This window comes from Sebastes umbrosus, chromosome 13 (assembly GCF_015220745.1).
Source record: "Sebastes umbrosus isolate fSebUmb1 chromosome 13, fSebUmb1.pri, whole genome shotgun sequence".
NCBI classification, from domain to species: domain Eukaryota; kingdom Metazoa; phylum Chordata; class Actinopteri; order Perciformes; family Sebastidae; genus Sebastes; species Sebastes umbrosus.
The window spans coordinates 1,805,072-1,825,025 of NC_051281.1; the positions used below are offsets into that span (position 1 = coordinate 1,805,072).

Consider the following 19,954-nt stretch of genomic DNA (forward strand, 5'->3'; position numbering starts at 1 on the left):
ATGTCGTGTTGACCGTAGAAGGCTCTGTTGGTCTGTGCATCTTTCAGTTTCCTCTTTAAGGTCTTCAGTGCGTCCTGTTTTTAATTATGTAACTGACCGACTGATTGGTTGACTGACGGGTCGGCTGGCTCACTTGCTGATGGTCTGCTGCTGATGAGTGGATCAACAGAAGGACCGGTCTGGTTTGTTGGCTTGCTCTCTCATTGGTTGGCTAGCTGCCTGGTGAAATGACCGGCTGCCTGGCTGAAGCAGTAACCGACTGGCTGGCTGACTAACGGTGACTCAGAGGATTGGCTGACAGGCCGGCTGACCGACTGACCCCGTCATCTTCACGGACGGTCAGAACTCCTGCTGAACTCTCTGAACAGCCGCAGCAGATTAACGCAAAATGAATAACAGGCAAACACAAACCTCTCATGGAAACCTGCTGCCTCCTTCAACCTCTCATGAGAAAACAAGCGTAGCATGAATAAAGTGAAACACTGCAGGCATTCCTTAAAGGAAGCAGCAGGAAATATACTTAAACTTTTGTCACAGTAATAACAACTTAAATGCCTGGTTTGGATGTTTCTCAGTGTGGTTGTATGAGCTACTTCTCCATAGTCAGTGTATTACCTCCAGTAAATGACAGACAGCCCCTTCCGATGGGGAACTGAAGCCGTTATCTATGCTCTCTTCAAAGCCACCAGACTCCATTGACAAAAACAGTAATTTTACCTCACAGAACGCAGGAGTTGCTGGTCTACCGCTGCCTCCATCGGTCAGTTTGTTTGTGTTATCGTGTGACTTTGGTGTTTTAAAGGGTTAGTTCAGATTAACTTAAGACACACAATAACACGAACAAACTAACCGATCGGCAGCGGTAGATCAGCAACTCCCGTGTTCTGAGAGGTAAAATCACTGTTTTTGTGAATGAAGTCTGGTGGCTTTGAAAAGAGATGGATATAAAGGCTTTAGTTCCCCGTTAGGGATGTGACGGTGAGGAAATATTCCTACCGGTTAATAAACTTGTGACAACACCGGTGTTACAGATTACACTGGACAAAGATGGTGCTCAATATCTGCAGAGCACTGACTTTTATCTTTAACATCGGGTGGCGTTGTGTCTGGCCTCTCTGAGCTTTCGCTGCGAGCTGCAGGTTTCCACCACGGATTGCCTCATTAACGTTATGGTTCCCTTATAGGATTGGGTTTGAAGTATTGCCAGATGCTTTTGCTTTTCGCTTTGACACCAAATCCTCCGCCGTCATCTTGTCTGTCAACTCTCTCTCGTCCCGCGTGTGAAATCCACACGAAGCAGACACTTTTACTCTCAGTTTATAGTGTCCGTTGTCCGACTATGTGTTGATAACATGACTAAACTAAATGGGTTTTATTTCTATAAAAAGAAAAAGCAGAACTACGGTGGGTACGTCATGTAATCGGTGTGTGCCTGAACATTGTGTAACACCAATTACACCGACTACCGCGGCAAGCCTATTCCCCGTCAGAAAGGGCTGTCTGACAGCGAGGTAAAGTGGTGAAAATATTCTAAATATAGCACTTAACACTTAACACTTAAACTGATATTGATTTTTTTAGGTGTCTAAAATCTGTCTTAAGCAGTACATCACTTTGCTCCCATGCTGGTACTCCATCTACTGTAGGTACTACACTGACTATGGGGAAGTAGCTCATGCAACCACACTGAGAAACACCTGAACTAGCCTTTTAAAGTGCAAAATAGTTCGATTCTGACAAGAGTTTTGTTCCAAAATATCACCTCTACCGTTTGAAAACACTCTCCAGATGACTGACAGCATAGAAATTGCTGCTTTTTAAATCATCATAAATAGGTTCAGATGGCCAAACATCCTGTTTACTGGGTGTTCTGTGTTTTAGAGATAGTGAAACTGAGCTGCAGGTGTTTTTTATAGACTCCTAGTTGGATTCTTCTTTCATCTTTAAATGCTGAAGTTTGGTTGAGCGGTCCTTTAACCTCTGGACCAGACTCAGAAATGTCAGCAGAGTCGCTGGCTGCCCTTCATCTGTTGCTTCTGCAGCTGCAGCGCCCGATAAGACACGTGTGTGTGTGTGTGTGTGTGTGTTTTCATTTTCAGCATTTAACACCAATCATTTCCTGTGTTAAAAAACAACTCATACTCATTTTGACAGACAAAGTGACTTTGACAGCCAGCAGAATGAGGCAGCTACCTGCAGAGATAACTATAAAGGTCATTAACTAGTATGAAGAGTTATTTATCCTAGCTGCGTTAAAATCAGCCGTTCATGTTAAAAGACTCTTCTTATATAACTTAGATTCTTCAGTTTCATTTTTGTGACTTTTGCTCCACTTTGAATTCTGTTGTTAACAATCTTATATAACTGTTTTCAGTCCTGTTGCACGATACTGTATTTTCTTATAAAACAGTGACTCGTCGTCTTCCTCTGAGCGCTGCTTGTGATTGGTCCAAAGATCAGAGTCTCTTTTGTTTAGCTGCTTTGTGTTTCCGCTGCTGTTTGTTGATAGATGACATAGAGAAGGTTGAAGAAAGGAGGTGTATGATAGTTTGGGTGTAAAATGAATGCACAACACATCGGTGTAGTGTTCCTGGCAACATTTGATTGTGGCCATAATGGAGTTATTGATAGGAGTGTCAAAAAACCCCGAATGAATCTGCAGAAGAATAAGAAAATATATGTGGAAATATAAAGAGGAGTGCATAAAAGCATAAATAAGTAGATAAAAAAATAGAAATATATATATATATATATATATATATATATATATATATATATATATATATAAAAGAATAAATAAAGGGAAAATATAGGGATGGAATTATTATTCTATCAAATAAATAGATAATTGTTTCAGAAATATACAGAAAAAAGAGTAATTTGTATGCAAAAATAAATTAATTTAATATTTATATATATATATATTAGAGAATTAGGAAATAAATTGGAAATATAACGAGAAATAAATAAAAAAAGAAATAAAGGGAAAATATTGGGAAAAGCAATAGGAAAAAGAATAAGGAAAAATATAGGGATAAAATTATTATTCTATAAAATAAATAGATCATAGTTTTACAAATATGCAGAAAAAGATTAATTTATATGCAAAAATAAATAAATATGATTTAAAAATATAAAAAATAAACTTACAAATAAATCTGAAAATCAAAAGAAAATGCTAATAATTCTATTATATTTTGTTATTTGTCTTCATAGTTCCAAATTTATTTATTTCTCTTTATATTTCCACGTTTTCTATTTACTTATTTATTCTTTTATTTATTTATTTTTTATATTTCCACATTTATTTTCTTACTCTTTTACAGATTTTTTTTTTTTTATGGCACTCCTATGACTCCATAGAAATTGATCAACGGTTTTATGTAACACCTTCACAAAATAGAGCAGCTTTCTTTTCAAACCAGTGTTTGATTTTCCATTTTCCATCAAACACTGCTTCCTTACTGTCAGACCCCGCTGCAGTAAAGTCAGAGGTTTTCTAAAGGGAGTCTGGTGCTCGGGAACACTACCGCTCTTATCCACAGGGGCCGCCAAAATCAACACAAAATGATTGTTCCTTGTAGTAGTTTTAATGTGTCATATTAGAGGATATTAAACTGGGGACATAAATACGCTCCCAACGTCAGCATGTTGGCGATGTCGTTGTGAGCATGTTGTCGATGTTAGCAATAAGCTCAAAGTGCTGCTGCACTACTACAAAATGCCAAAAGGTCACCAGTTTCAGTGTGAAAAGCCAAACAGTTTTCCTCTCAGCTCCTCGGAGCTTTCCCTCCGTGGACATACGAGGTTGCTGCGGCGCTCGCTTTGCTCAGGAGTCCCGGCTGCTGCAGCAGCTGCCCGTCACGCTCCTGCTTATCGACCGGCCGCAATAACAGTGAAAATGTCATGTCATGTCAGCGCCGGGGCGGCCCGCGGGATCAGACGCCGATGCAAAGCATAAATGTCACAGCGTCTCGATAATCGCTTGATCTTGTAATGTGTCTGTACGCTGTGTGTGTCTGAGTGTGTGCTGTAATATCCTGTAGAGTGTGAGAGAGGCAGAGCTCCGTTATCACCTCCAGCTCCAGCTCACTATCTGCATGTTTGTTTGGACTCATATCCATTTATTAGACTGGTTTGGTTTCTTGCTTGGCTCTTCAGTCCGTCTTTCATAGACGGACAAGTTTTAGTTTTACTGTTAACATATCAAACTGCTTTTATCTTTTCATGTTTTTTACTATCCCGATACCTGGGTGCCGATTCATTATGTATTGTGATTTATTGCGATTTTTGTTAACTTTTTTTAACAGTAAAGCAGAGGTCAGCAACCTGCGTCTCTTCAGCTCCTCTCCAGAGGCTCTCTGTGGATTTTTAAAAATGGAATGAATAACTGTTCTTTGTTTACATTTTCATTTTTATTTATCATTGTTGTCGGTCTATGGTACGACGGTACGACGGAGTATTAGGGCCACATTTTGGAAAAAAAAAAATCTGAGATTTCGAGAATAAAGTCATAATATTATAAAGTAGTAATTTTATGTGTAACTTTCTTTTTTAAAGTAAAGTTATGACTTTATTCTCGTAATATTACGACATATTTATTCGCGATTAAATATTTAAATCGATTGACATTGCTCTGTGTCTCCAGTTTAAACAACCTGACCAGGAGTAAATAAACTTCTATAGTTTGTTTTGATCTGTTCCATTAGTTTAAATAATGCCTGCCTCGTCATCTCACAGGTAATAATAATATATTAACTCCTCTCTCTCTCTCTCTCTCTCTCTCTCTTTTAGGATGAAGAGGAGGAAATCAAGCTGGAAATCAACATGCTGAAGAAGTACTCTCACCATAGAAACATAGCCACCTACTACGGAGCCTTCATCAAGAAGAGTCCTCCGGGCCACGACGACCAGCTATGGGTGAGGTTAACAGAGTGTTAAATTCTCCTGAAACTTTGTATAGTAATCATTCATCATCTAGACTTCCTAACGTAGCGCAATGAAACTGAAATCCACAAGCAACAGAGAAAAGATAAAACTAGAAGAGCACTCAGAGAGCACAGATCTCCGCCAAGACCACGCCCTATTTCGCCAACACCACGCCCTATCTCGCCAAGACCACGCCCTATCTCGCCAAGACCACGCCCTATCTCGCCAAGACCACGCCCTATCTTGCCAACACCACGCCCTATCTCGCCAAGACCACGCCCTATCTCGCCAACACCACGCCCTATCTCGCCAACACCAAAGTCAGGCCAGTAGTTTTTCTGTAAAACTTAACCTCCTGCATTTGCAGAAAAATGGAGCAACAAGCAAAGTGGACCAGCATGAGATTGATTTTAATTAATTAAATTTAATTAAAGGGACTCTATGTTAGAATCAGAAATTGCTTGTTAACAGCGACGCCTGTGGCCGTTAAGTCAACGACAGTCAGCGTCTTGTTGCTTGTCCTCACGCTACCTGGATGCCAGCGAGCTTCGGTCAAAACAGTAAGAAACCCCAAATCTTACTTAAGTAAAAGTACAAAGTAGTAGCATCAAAGTATACTTAAAATACCTAAAGTAAAACTACTTATTACGTAGAATAATGTGTATAATATTATTGGATTATAAATAGTGATGCATTAATAAGTTCATCACTTTAATGTTGCAGCTGGTGAAGGTAATTACTTTATATACTACCGGGTGGAAGGTCTCATTTTTGGCAATAAAAAAACGATAAAAAAAACCCAAACAATTATACGTGTAAAAACTTACATAGAGTCCCTTTAATTCATTTGAGTCCTAATGCACGTCCTTCCTGCAGAGCCCAGTAATAAAATGTTCAAATCATATGTTAGTTGCTTTTTCTGAGTTTATATAAATATTGTGTTAAATAAACATCGATTGTAGGTCCCTGAATTGAATCTAATCAAAATTGTATGGTGGCAGATATCAGCAAATATCATATCATTGCCCAAAGAATCTATAATATCGTATTGTAATGAAACTGGTGATTTACTCCTGTAATTCCCACACAGGTTATACATTAAGGAAGTGAGTTTTTCTATGATATGCTGTCACCAGATGCTCTGACATTTCCATCCAGATCGTAGAGCTCAAGCTAATAGAGACTCTTGTCTGTTACAGTACTACAAAATGAATGTGTTGATGGTTTATTGATGGTAAAATGCTGCGTGCAGCACCTTCCTGTAGATGTAACTGTCAGTGTGATGATGATGGAGTGAGTGAGTGGCTGAGTGTGAATCCGTGTCTCCTGTTGTCTCCTCTCCAGCTGGTGATGGAGTTCTGTGGAGCCGGTTCCATCACAGATCTGGTGAAGAACACTAAAGGCAACACGCTGAAGGAGGACTGGATCGCCTACATCTCCAGAGAGATCCTCAGGGTCCGTCCTCATATTCATGTTTCATATTCACAGTGAAATATGTTCTGTAAAGGCTGAGAGTGTGAGTGTTGTTTCAGTGGGTTTGTGCTGAATGTAATATGTTGTATCCTCTCGTCCCTGCAGGGATTAGCTCACCTGCACGCTCACCACGTCATCCACCGTGACATCAAGGGACAAAACGTGCTGCTGACTGAAAACGCTGAAGTCAAACTGGGTACGTTGTGTTGACTTTATTCTGGTTGAAATGTGAGTTCAAACTGGGCCTGTAGAGCCGGAGAACACTGTAGCACCACATCTGAGTCGGCTCCGTGCAGCTTTCTCACTACCAGAGATGTTCTGTCATGTTGGACGGTCTCACCCAGTTAGGGACGGTGTTTACCGGAGATGTCTCTCAGAAGTTTCTGGTCTTGTCTCGATTAGTCAACTCTCCTTTATTTCCCAGTGGACTTTGGTGTGAGCGCTCAGCTGGACCGGACGGTTGGTCGGAGGAACACCTTCATCGGGACGCCGTATTGGATGGCTCCAGAGGTCATCGCCTGTGATGAAAATCCAGATGCTACCTACGACTACAGGGTACGCATCTGGATCTGTTTTACAATCTATCAGGGACTCTATGAATAGATTTTCACACACGATATAAAGGAAAAAGTGACAGAAAGGATTCCCAGGAAAAAAAGCAATAAAAACAAAGTAAAATAAATTCCCACATCTCCCCTGAAAGCTGCAGTTTGTTTTGGACGTTTGCATGTGGATGTGTTAACCTTGTTTTAACGTTTGGGTCAGATACGACGGCATATTTCAGTTGGTGGCTGGCGTTACCATGGCTTTGTACTCCATTATTTTTTGCGAGTTTTTTTCTCGTTAATTTGCCACTTTAATCTCAGAGATTATCCATGTTTGAGTTTAATCTTGGAATTTCTTTGAAGTGTTTTCTCTGAATATTACGTTCTTTCCCCGGCTACGTAATTAATGGTCGTCGTAGTTAGATGCCAATTTTGTATTTCTATTTTCCCATGTTTTTGTGTCTAAGTGATTAATGGAGACAACTATTGCTGAAATAGGTTCAGTATTGAGGGAGAACGCTGCAGACGGCAGCAGCTAAACAAGCTGTAATGTAATCTTCTCCTCATCGTCAGTTTACGTCTACTAACAATGCAGTTAGTAACATTGCGTCTGGTAACAAGACTTTAAACAGTCTGAGAACCACTGCTATCTGAGATATGATGCATCCACTCCTTGGTAGAACTAGATGTGTATAAATGAGAGAAACGTGCACACAAACTCATTTAACTCATCTTGTGTTGTGTCCTCCAGAGTGACCTGTGGTCCTGTGGAATCACGGCCATCGAGATGGCCGAGGGAGCTCCCCGTAAGTACTCATCACGTTCACCTGATGCTGCTCTGTTTGGCATCTTCAAAACATTAAAGAGGACCTATTATGCTTTTGTGCTTTCCCCTTTCCTTTAGTGTGTTATATAGTTGTTTTTGTGCATGTAAAATGTTTTGCAAAGTTCTAAAGCCCAAAGTCCACGACAAAGGGAGTTACTCGCATTAATTAAAAGTCCCACCTTTTCCTCTGTAACGTAGTGATGTCACCAAGTAACACAACTGCATAACGGCTAGTTTGGCACGCTCCCAAACAAAGGTATTTTCAGAGAGATGGTAAAAAGAAGTGCTGCAGCACCGGCGTTATGAGAAAAGTATGAACCTGAAAATGAGCACGATGTGTCATCTTTAAATCATTTTAATAATGAGGAAATGAGGAATTGGTATAATTACTGTCACAGCACAGAAAAGGGTGCCGTGTTTTGAACCTGTTTATTCTTCTGGAAGAAAGTTCAGTCTAACATGTATGACTTTGACTTCTCTCTTTTGTTTCCAGCTCTGTGTGACATGCATCCAATGAGAGCCCTCTTCCTCATCCCCAGAAACCCTCCTCCTCGACTCAAGTCCAAAAAATGGTGAGCTTTACTTTTCAATCTTTAACTTCTCCGTCAAAAGTGTCTCCAATGTTAACGAATAGACAATGTAACGCACATCTTCACCCCAAACGTCACATCTTAACCTTTAACAGGTCGAAGAAGTTCTTCAGCTTCATCGAGGGCTGCCTGGTGAAGAACTACACGCAGCGTCCTCCCACCGAGCAGCTGCTGAAACACCCCTTCATCCGGGACCAGCCCAACGAGAGGCAGGTCCGCATCCAGCTCAAAGACCACATCGACCGGACCAAGAAGAAGAGGGGAGAGAAGGGTGAGTCCACCGAGGCGGAGCTGATGCTGATGCTGATGCTGTCGCTGTGTTTATCGCCGCTGTGATACTGATGGATGAACATCTGGAATAGTTCAGCAGCTGCTCTACAAAATGTGGATGTTTGGTGTTTTTATCAGCGGGAAAGGAAACGATAAAAGAAACTTAACATAACCTAAAATTACAGGTTACATACAATTACACATTTTCTTGATTTTTAAGTGAACCATTGAAGAGTTTACTATTATTTCACTTTGAGACGAAAGTCTCTAAATGTTGGCTTATGATAAAACAGTAACTCTTATATACGCAGTGTTTTAACCCTCTGAAAAACCTCAACCAGAACCTCTGAATAAAGTCCAAGTCTCACTGAATTCTTGCCACATGACTGTCGGCCTCAGCCAAGTCATTCATAGCTTTTTAGTTGCGCTGCAGAGCGCAGAATTTAATGTTTTTTACAGGATCTGGTTCCTGCAAACCTTTGAGTTTTGGTGACATTTTTAATGAGACACATAAAGTGGAATAAAGTGATTTTGATGAAATATCACTATTTCAAGCGTTTGGAACCCATGAGTCGTTCAAGTACCGTCGGAAATTAGAAAATCTTGCCTCGCTCTGCACCTCTATGGAAACAGCACGATCATGACTAGAAGTAGAGAGAACTCAAAAATGTATCTTGTGCATTATAATAGTTATTATTCCATAAATCATAAAAAAAGAGTTGAATTTCCTTGATAATTTATTTTACAAAAATAAAAACAAATGGAATCTATTTATAGAACATTTTTCCAAGTGCAGAGCGCAGAATTTAATGTTTTTACGGGATCTGGTTCATGCAAACAGTTGATTTTTGGCAAAATTTTAAATGAGACATTTACAGTAGAATAAAGTGATTTTGATGAAATATCACTATTTTAAGCTTCGATTTTGTTTATTTCTCTTGATCGTCATCCATACTTCGTTCAAGGACCGTCGGAAATTAAAAAAATCTGTCAATATTTTTCTGTTTTTACAGTTTCTGGCTCTGATAAATGGTATAATTCTTCTTTTCAAACCGGCTGACGGGTTGTGGGGTTCAGAGGGTTGCAGGATTTTCATTTTAATGACTTTACTTTACAGCTGTTATAATATTTTTCCTCGCTGTCCTCAGATGAGACGGAGTATGAATACAGTGGCAGTGAAGAAGAGGAGGAAGAGGCATCTGAGCAAGAAGGAGAGCCGAGGTGAGAATATATTCTCACATATTAAAGCAGCTTTGTTTGCCTTGCAAGCCTCTTTTCCTCTCTGTGTATGCAAACCAGAATACAGAACATTTGTCTGGTCAAACTGCAAAACAAACCAGCTAAACATGACAACTTCTCCCAGCACAAGAAGCTAACCACTACCATGTAATAGTATGGTAGAGTAACACACAAACCACAGGTTCATGAAATCAAATAATATGATCAAAACAAATACAGAAATTATTATTTAGAACATAATATTTTTTTTTTGTATTTTTCCCTTTTGTCATTCTTTGTGATTAGAAGTGGCAGACGGAGCTCAACAGCAGCTTTCCAGTGATATGTAACTGTTACTTTCTAATATTACAAAAAAATGTTGGTGGTGCCACTTAAAACACCAAATCCTTATTTTTTTATTTTTTTTTATTATTATTTTTTAATTACATTTTTATTATATTTTTATTTAATTTGTTCAATTTTAATTATTATTATTATTATTATTATTATTATTATTATTATTATTATTATTATTATTATTATTATTGTTCTTATTATTACCATTTTTTCTCCTCCCTTGTTTTTTAATACTTTATTATATGTACATATTATTTTATTTATTATGGTTGAGGTTGTTGTAATAATTTTTCTTAAGGAAACAATATAAAGCATGATTTAAAAAAAAAAACAACAACAACAAATCTTCAGCATCCCAACGTCGGGAATTCACACTTTATTTATTTGAGCTTTTATTACCTGTTTTTTGAGCTAACACACCAGCTAAAGCCTCTCGTTGCCTCCTTCTCGCGTGCAGCTCCATCGTCAACGTGCCGGGCGAGTCGACTCTGCGCCGGGACTTCATCCGGCTGCAGCAGGAGAACAAGGAGCGCTCGGAGGCGCTGCGTCGCCAGCAGCTCCTCCAGGAGCAGCAGCTCCGTGAGCAGGAGGAGTACAAACGCCAACTGCTGGCCGAGAGGCAGAAACGTATTGAGCAGCAGAAGGAGCAGCGGAGGCGGCTGGAGGAGGTGAGCAGCAACACCTGCATCATAAGTAATATTAATATCAATATGATATTTGACACTGCAGTGCAGGATTGTAGAGGACAACTTTTCTTTGATTTTCCAAATTTATTTTATATAAAATAGTTAACCTAATATCTAAATATCTCTTGGAGGACGAAACTTAAATAAATAAATAAATTACTCAACAAATAAATAAATAAATAAATATGCCATTAAATGTACCAAAAATAATATTAAAAATAAATGAAGGCATTAATTATTTGATAAAATTACATAAATTTATATTTCTGTTTTAATTTGCTTCCTTATTTATTTACCTTTGTATTAATTCCCCTAACTATCTTCTCTTCTATTTAATTTTCCCTTTTATGTATTTATCTATTTAATTTTATTAACTTTTAAATTTATTTTAGCATTTATTATTACTTTATTTTTCAATGTATTTATTAATTATTAAATATATGTATTTATGTATTTAGTTTTTATGTAAATCTAAAATAACTAAATGACTCAATATATAAATAAATAAATAAATAAATATGCCATTAAATGTACCAAAAATAATATTTAAAATAAATGAAGGCATTAATTAATTGATGAAAGGTGACATGGTATTAGTGTTTTAATTTGCTTCCTCATTTACTTATCTTCTCTACTATTTAATTTCCATTTATTTATTTGTTTTATTCCAACTTTTGAATTTATTTTTGCATTTATCTTTAATTATATATATTTTAATTATTTTATTCATTTTTACAAATGTATTTATTTATTAGGTTCTTAGGTTCCGTCCTTCATAGTGTTGCTGGCCCATGTGTTTTAAAGCTGTCCACAACAGTGATGCCCCCAAACTACTAAAACAAACCAGGTTGTAAAAAACTGACTTTGCTTGAACAGTCGCCTGTTTAATTGAAAACCATATCTTAAGTATATATATATATTATTTATGAATTATCCCAGGAGTTCTTCTGTAAGTTAGAATAGGACTAAAAATAGTTGTGTTTCAGAGAAGGATGTGAGTTATTTATGAAGCTTCTTACACGCATCCTCAACAACGAGGAGAGTGGATGACATCACCAACGCTGAGGAGGGGGCACCGGCCCTGAACACTGAATTCATACAAACACGACGACACTGTAACATGACACTGTAACATGATATACTGCAGCTTTCTCTGCACCTTTTCACTCTGACTGACAGGAATCAGTGTAAGTTCTTCATCTGTCTGCTTAGAGAGCCACGTATCAGATAACTGCCTGTCAGACTTAAAATATTACTCTAATTACGTCTCAATGCACGGTTGGAAACGTTGACATTTTAACTTCATCCTGCCACATCAGCTCGTCCACCGTCGGTATTTATTTATATGTAAATAACCTGATAAACTATACTGGTGTCCTTCATGTAAACAGAACACACGTCACAGTTTGCATCATATGAAGGGTTTCTAATATAACCCTACTTCTTATTTATAAAGTCTGAAGTCAGAAGTCAGGACGCCGTCGGTTGTGACATGAACCCTGTTGACTGTCTGTTAACTCTCCTCCTGTGTCCGCCCGCAGCAACAACGGCGTGAGCGCGAGATGAGGAGGCAGCAGGAGCGCGAGCAGCGCCGACGCGAGCAAGAGGAGAAGAGACGCGTCGAGGAGATGGAGCGACGCCGCAAAGAGGAGGAGGAGCGCAGGAGGGGCGAAGAGGAGAAGAGGAGGGCCGACCGGGAACAGGTATGACGAGTCACAGTCACGCACACAGGAAACACTCAGTGATAAAATAATAATAATATAATAATACAAAATTATATCTTATTTATATACGAGTCAGAGTCACGCACAGGAGGAACACTGAGCGTTAAAATAATAATAATATAATAACAAAAGTTTATATCTCATTTAAAAATGAGCTATATTTTTTTTCTACCAAAAATGTTCTGCGGAGAGTTTATAATTGTTTTACATTTTCAATTCTTTTTAGATTTATTTTAGTTTTTACTTTTCTCTTACATATTAGTTTAGTGTTAGTTTAGTTCCAGTTTTTCAGAAAGTTTTATTTGTAGTTTTTATATATTTATTTTTTGATTTACAGTACAGTTATTTTTTTTTTTGTTTCGTTCATTTTTATTTCATATTTATTCATTTTTTAACCAGGCAATGTCTTTTCAGTTTAGTTTTAGTTTTTCTTAGTTTTTAGAGCTACCTTTTCAGGTACAACCATTTCTATTGATGTATTTTTTAATTTACTTATTCATTATTAAATTTATGTATTTATTTTTTTATGTAAATCAAAAATAAATAAATAAATAAATATGCCATTAAATGTACCAAACATAATATTAAAATAAATGAAGGCATTAATAAATTGATGAAAGGAGACATAAATTGGTATTTGTTTTAATTTTCTTCCTTATTTATTTACTTTTGTATTAATTCCCTGATATCTCTTCTCTTCTATTTAATTTCCCTTTATTTATTTATTTTTAAGAACTTTTAAATTTATTTTTTCATTTATTTTTTATTTATTTTTTTTAAAGTATTTATTCATTTTTACAAATGTATTTATTTATTAGGTTCTTAGGTTCCGCCCTCCATAGTGTTGCTGGCCCATGTGTTTTAAAGTGACGCCCCAAACTGCTCAAAGAAACCAGGCTGTAAAAAACTGACTTTGCTTGAACAGTCGCCTGTTTAATTGAAAAACCATACAACAACCATTGGTACCTTGGAACCATTTCTATTTATGTTTTATTTGGATCCCATAGTTAAAAAAACTGCACAAAAATGTGGGACCGTTTTCTTTGCAATTACCTGTGGAAATACAAAAATACATGTGCTCATCAATCTGTTAGATCTCAGGAAACAAAGTCATTCCCACCACGAAGCTGGATTGTTGAGATTGAGGCTTGATGTTTATTTGACTTTGGCTCTTAAAGTGGTTCTAAATTTGATTATGTCTTTGTGGAACATTGCAGTGATTGGTAAAAGACTATTTTTTTTGTGCAAAAAAACCCCACAACGGCAAACAAATATTATGGGAACTGGTTGAATTTGTGTTCATTCTTGCATCACAAGATATGCCATTAAATGTACCAAAAATAATATTAAAAATAAATGAAGGCATTCATTATTTGATAAAATTACATAAATTTATATTTCTGTTTTAATTTGCTTCCTTATTTATTTACCTTTGTATTAATTCCCCTATCCATCTACTCTTTTATTTAATTTTCCCTTTTATTTATTTATTTATTTGTTTTTTAATTTTATTAACTTTTAAATTTATTTTAGCATTTATTATTATTTTATTTTTAAATGTATTTATTAATTATTAAATGTATGTATTTATTTTTAATGTAAATTTAAAATAACTAAATGACTTAATATATAAATAAATAAATAAATAAATAAATATGCCATTAAATGTACCAAAAATAATATTTAAAATAAATGAAGGCATTAATTAAATGATAAAAGGTGACATGGTATTAGTGTTTTAATTTGCTTCCTTATTTATTTAATTTTTTTATTAATTCCCCGATATATCTTCCCACAACAGCATACAAATATGATGGGAACTGGTTGAATTTGTGTTCATTCTTGCATCACAAGATCATGAAATCCTTGCTCATTGTGTTGCACCACGTTTTGCAGACCCGTCCTCATAATGAAGATGCTATATATATATGCAGATAAGACGTTTGAACTAACGGGGACGTGGTGGGCTGTGTTTGATTGACAGGAGTACATCCGCCGTCAGCTGGAGGAGGAGCAGAGGCACCTGGAGATCCTGCAGCAGCAGCTGCTCCACGAACAGGCCATGCTGCTGGTGAGTGTCTGGCTGCCCATTCATATCTGAGTTTTTCCTATTTAATTTGGCCCCTATTATCCCTCCTTCCCTTATTCCCTCTCTTTCTTTCCTCTCTTAATCGACCATGTTATTTCCATTAGTGTCCCGAGAGGTCATATCTTAATGTTTCCACATCTCCCAGGTTGTTAAACTTCATAATGCAGCTACTTATTATCCCTCCGTTACACAAACTTTCCTGATTGAGTTTCCGACGTGAACTGAATCAAGTTTTTTTGGGACTAAACTGAAGACTTTTGTAGATCCGCGGGGAGCCGTTAAAGCGTAGTAAGTGTTCTCAGGTTTTTTAGCGGGGGGAAGTGGGGATGTTTACAGGCCCGTCGTGACGGCGATGTCGTCACCAGGAAACCAGTCATCCAACTGGAAGAGAGGGCTTCCCCTGGTTTTATATTCCAGATGTTCCAGGTTATTTAAAGGGGTCTGTATGACTCTTTTAAAGGATTCTGCTCCTCTGGAGGGTTACAGAGGATACTGATATAATGAAAGGATGTGACCACTCATATCCAGGCTTCACACATCACTTTATCATTGACTCCCCGGTTCCTACACCGTCACCACTGATAAACATTAGTGTGAAAAAAACAAGTTTGGAGCTGATCTAAAGGACTCAAACACTTTCTTTGAACAGATTTAGAAGAGTAAATCATCTACATCTCATTGAACAAGCTCTTGATATTTTAGATGTGGCTTCTGGCAAAAAGCACAAGTATGAAAACTCATAAAAATCATTATTGATTTAATAGTTCAGCGGTTTAACTTTGACCAAAGTCGACTGATCTAACAGATGGACACTTTGGACATTTGCCCCACAAGCCTGCTGCTGTTGCTTCAGTTACTTTAGTTTAGTTTGTTTTAGGGGGTTGAACCTTTATGTTTGACATTTTAAAACAGCAAGACACCTTCCCAAAGTTATTCATATTTTGACTCGACTTAAAAAACGACTTATTTAACAAATAAATAAGGGGAAAATCATGCAGAAATAGATAAATAAATTCATAATAAATATATACAATTAAATGAATAAATTAATAAAAAATAAATGCAAAAATGAAATTTAATAGTTAATACAAATAAATAAATAAGTATATAAATAAAAGGAATACAAGAGTAGATAGATAGTGGAATTAATAAAAAGGTGTATAAAAATATAAGCACATTAAAACACACATTTTATCAATTAATTCATAAATGCCTACATTTATTTTTAATATTATTTTCAGAAATGCAAAGGGAAAATCATGCATAAATAAATAAATAAATAAATGAATGCATACAATTTAATGAATAAATACATTTATAAAAAATTTAAAAAATAAATAAATGCAAAAATAAATAGATACATTTAAAATTTTATAAAAATAAATAAATAAATAGATTGATGAATAAATAGATAAATAAAAGGGAAAATTAAATAGAAGAGTAGAGGGGGAATTAATAGAAAGATAAATAAATAAAGAAGCAAATTAAAACAGAAATATCAATTTATGTCACATTTATTCAATTAATTAATGCCTACATTTATTTCTCATATTATTTTCAGAAATGCAAAGGGAAAATCATGCATAAATAAATAAATACATACAATTTAATTAATAAATACATTTATAAACAAATAAAAAATAAATGCAAAAATAAATAGATACATTTAAAATGTAATATAAATAAATAAATAAAAGGGAAAATTAAATAGAAGAGTAGAAGGGGAATTAATATAAAGATAAATAAATAAAGAAGCAAGTTAAAACAGGAATATCAATTTATGACACATATTATCAATTAATTAATGCCTACATTTATTTTTAATATTATTTTTGGTGCATTCACAGTTTATTTATTTATTTATTTATTTATCGAGTCATTTATTTATTTATTTATTTTGCCAGGTTCCGTCCTCCAGATCTCCACATCTTTGTAATCTATAGCGTCCACAAAAGGCCTGTTTTTGCCTTAACTGTTTTGATGTAACTATCTAATTTATTTTTTTACAGTAAATCTCGCAAGAAAAGGATGAAACTAATTAGAAATCTGAGACATGAAAAAGACCTCACTAAAGAAAAAAAATACACAACCCTCAAACCCCCTTTAATCACTTCCATACAGTCACCCTGAGGCTTACAGTTGTTCTGCTGCCGACCACATCAGAGGTTTAGAAAATGAGCTGAACAGTGTTTCTCCAGAAAGAAGAACATGTTTACTTGTTAATGCATTTCTCTCATGAAGATCAGCTGGACTTGAGTCTCTAAGTTGCCTGCAGCAGGTCTGAATGTTTGGGGATCCCAGAAGGAATTCAAGTTGCGAGGGTTTTGGTTGAACTTTACACTTCCTGCACTCAGGAGTATAAATGGCGGGAGCTCGAGGAGCAGCGTCAAGCCCAGAAGCTCCAGAGACAGCTGCAGCAGGAGCAGGCCTACCTGCTGTCCCTCCAGCAGAACCAGAACCCGGATAGTAACAAAACAGCCCAGCAACCGAGCAGCACCAAACCCCCACAGAGCGCTGACCAGGACAGGATAAAGCCCCCCCCGCTGAGCCCTGAGCCGGATACAACAACAGAACAACCGCAACAGAGCACCGACTCTGAAAGTCAGAAACATCACAGTCTGGAGAAAACTACAGAAGCCAAGCTCCCTGCCGCTGACCTCCAAGGCCCCGCCCCCGACTCTGAGCCAATCAGAGAGGTGAACCCTTGCAGCTCGTCGCCGCCGCGCTGACCGCTGTAGAATGCTCTCTTTGCTTGTGTGTACTCACTCCCACTGCTCTACCTGGTGATGGATGGCTAGCTGCTGGTGTGGACGCTTTGTAGACGAGCCGAATGACTAGAATCTCTCAATGTCTCTTTCTAAACTATCTAAGTCTAATAATCAGTAGTAATAATGTCTGGGTTATTGGCTGCACATTTCACACCAAGGCAGAACATTAACAGATTATTAACAGCAAACGATTTATTAAATGAATCTAAAGTCAAAAGAGAGTCATGCCTGTGACCCCTCCGACAAGACATTTCTGAAGTCTGACATTTGTTTTTAATTAAAGATTTAAAGGGATTTATACGTGCTGTGTTTTAAAAAAGAATATAAAAGTACGGCGCACTCAAATTCAAACGACTCGACAACTCTTTTTCTCAATTTCTGTTTTCCTCCTGACTGAACTTCTTTAGAGGAAGAAGAGTTTGTGGTGACCTGACCAGCTCCTCCTGCTTCTTCTATTTAACCTCCCTGTTGTCTTTGCCACCATAATATAATGAGCCACCTCACCTCAGCGTCTCTCTCTCTTTTTGGCATCCTGCTGTTGCCGTTTACCACCCGGTCGGGAGAAGAGAAGGAGAGAAATCAGATCTAAAAGCAACTGTGAACAGCTTTGTATCGTTCAGTTGGCTGTTTCCAGGTAGCTACCTGAGGCTGACGCTGCGTGCACATTGATATCATGATATCATGAACTTCGGCGAGAGCAGACCAGATTTTACTGTGCATGTGTTGTTCCCCCCGATGATGAGACTAAATGACGACATGTGACATCTCCTCTTTTCCCCCTCCTTGAGGTTATGCGGCCGCTGGATATGCATGGTAGGGTTAATCCCATCATGCCTCAATGAACCGTTCAGCGATGACGTCATTCAGAAAAAAATGACTTTTCTGGGCTTTGGAAAAGTTTTACAAAGATTACCCCCCCCCCCCGGCTTAAAAATATTCAATACACAAAGTAATAATTCACCGTGTTCATAGCTGAGGTGTTTCGTTGCAATAGGAAGCAGTGCTGAGCGGTGGCGCAGTATCCAGGTCTTATTATACATCCATGTTCTGTTCTTACCAGAGTTGTGCGTGCACATTTTTACCGTGCAATGAGAAATTATTTCAGTTTTACCTCCAGATCCAGTGGATCATTTGTTGTTCTGACTGCTCAGGTTCTCACTTTGTGATTATATTGTTATTATTACAGTCGTGAATCTGATTGATTCTGCAGCTTTGCGTATTAACTTGTCAGTGAATGAGCTATTCTCAGTTGTCATGCTGTAGGATGAAACTCAAACTAGATGCTGAGAGATGTCTTATCTGCAGAGTATCTCAGTGGACGTTCTGTTTAAGAGCAGTGATTTTCAAATTAAGATTAGATTATCTTGTTTTGCAGAACAGATTAGGTTCTGCCAACAATTAGCTTTGACATTTCAGACTGAAAAACACTTTGACAAACAAGCAGCTGTGAGCCGGTGTCCTCCTCCTGGTCCTCGGTGTGTGTCCTAACCTTTCTGTTCTCACCCTCAGTGTTTTTCCCTCCATATGATAAATGCATGCCTCTGTGCTGGTCGTCCTACCAGCAGTGGATGTGGGAGAGTTTTGTGGTAACAATAACACCGGTGCCCTTGAGGAAAGTGCTTTGTTGTTCCTGCAGATTTGCTTGTACCGAAACGTCTCTCTGCTCTGCGGCGGGGAAACTAACAAACCGTAGCGCCTAATGGCTTCTGTCCACTCTCCTCTTTATGTCCTCTCACACGTTGACCCGTGCCCTCTGTAACCACCGCTAATGCTGCTAATGTCCGTCCTCTTCAGGCTGACGAGCGGTACCGGAAGAACATCCAGGGTTCTCCTCAGGCGGCGCAGATCAAACCACAGCTGCCTCCGGTGCCACCGCGCTCCGAGTCCTCCTACCCCAACGGGAACCCGGCGGTGGCGGAGGCCCCCGCCGCCATGCACCGGCCTGTGGAACCACAGGTAACCCCCCCCCCCACCCTGTCCTCTTGAATCAGTCCTTCTTCTTTACTCCCACAGCTTTTGTACACAGGCAGCATTTAGAGTCGGTGTCCAGTGGGCCGGTTGTCACTAGTTCCAGTCTGCTGGTGCTGTTTCTCTGGCAGGATGTAGCCGTGTCAGGGTGCTTTTTTTAAGTTTACGAGCAGGCGTCTGTTTGAAAACCACGGACCAATCAGGTGCATTCAACGATAGGATACCCTAGTGTCCTCGCCGAACCTGGTGGACATGTCCTGCTGGATTTAACATTATAGTCATGATCACTGACTATTAGTGGAACAATTCAGCCACAAATTCACAGACTGAGCGAACACGGTCCAGACATGTACTCGTTCTTCCGATGCCAACGGGCCAAATTAGATTTTGTGTAGAGGATGCTGTCGGCTCCACGCTGCCAGTGAGTGCGGAGGCTCGTTTGCCAGGACCGGCCTCGCTAACACTGAATGGATTTATGGGTGCTGCCAGTTCATTGGGAAACCAGCTTTGT

General features: G+C 38.0%; 1 protein-coding gene across 7 annotated transcripts in view; it reads left to right on the forward strand.

Moving 5' to 3' along the window:
- The window catches only part of LOC119500173 (mitogen-activated protein kinase kinase kinase kinase 4-like), a 113,896-nt gene that overhangs the window by 61,539 nt on the left and 32,403 nt on the right, over positions 1–19,954 (forward strand). For 5 of the 7 annotated variants that reach the window (XM_037789761.1, XM_037789762.1, XM_037789765.1 and 2 more), the window contains exons 4-16: positions 4,795–4,920; positions 6,274–6,384; positions 6,508–6,598; positions 6,827–6,957; positions 7,699–7,753; positions 8,267–8,345; positions 8,459–8,634; positions 9,782–9,854; positions 10,666–10,876; positions 12,436–12,597; positions 14,603–14,689; positions 17,062–17,403; positions 19,270–19,431. In XM_037789761.1, coding sequence (XP_037645689.1) covers positions 4,795–4,920; positions 6,274–6,384; positions 6,508–6,598; positions 6,827–6,957; positions 7,699–7,753; positions 8,267–8,345; positions 8,459–8,634; positions 9,782–9,854; positions 10,666–10,876; positions 12,436–12,597; positions 14,603–14,689; positions 17,062–17,403; positions 19,270–19,431 — 1,806 coding nt within the window. The remainder of the gene's footprint in view (positions 1–4,794; positions 4,921–6,273; positions 6,385–6,507; positions 6,599–6,826; positions 6,958–7,698; positions 7,754–8,266; positions 8,346–8,458; positions 8,635–9,781; positions 9,855–10,665; positions 10,877–12,435; positions 12,598–14,602; positions 14,690–17,061; positions 17,404–19,269; positions 19,432–19,954) is intronic. The other 2 variants (XM_037789764.1, XM_037789767.1) reach the window with 1 other exon arrangement.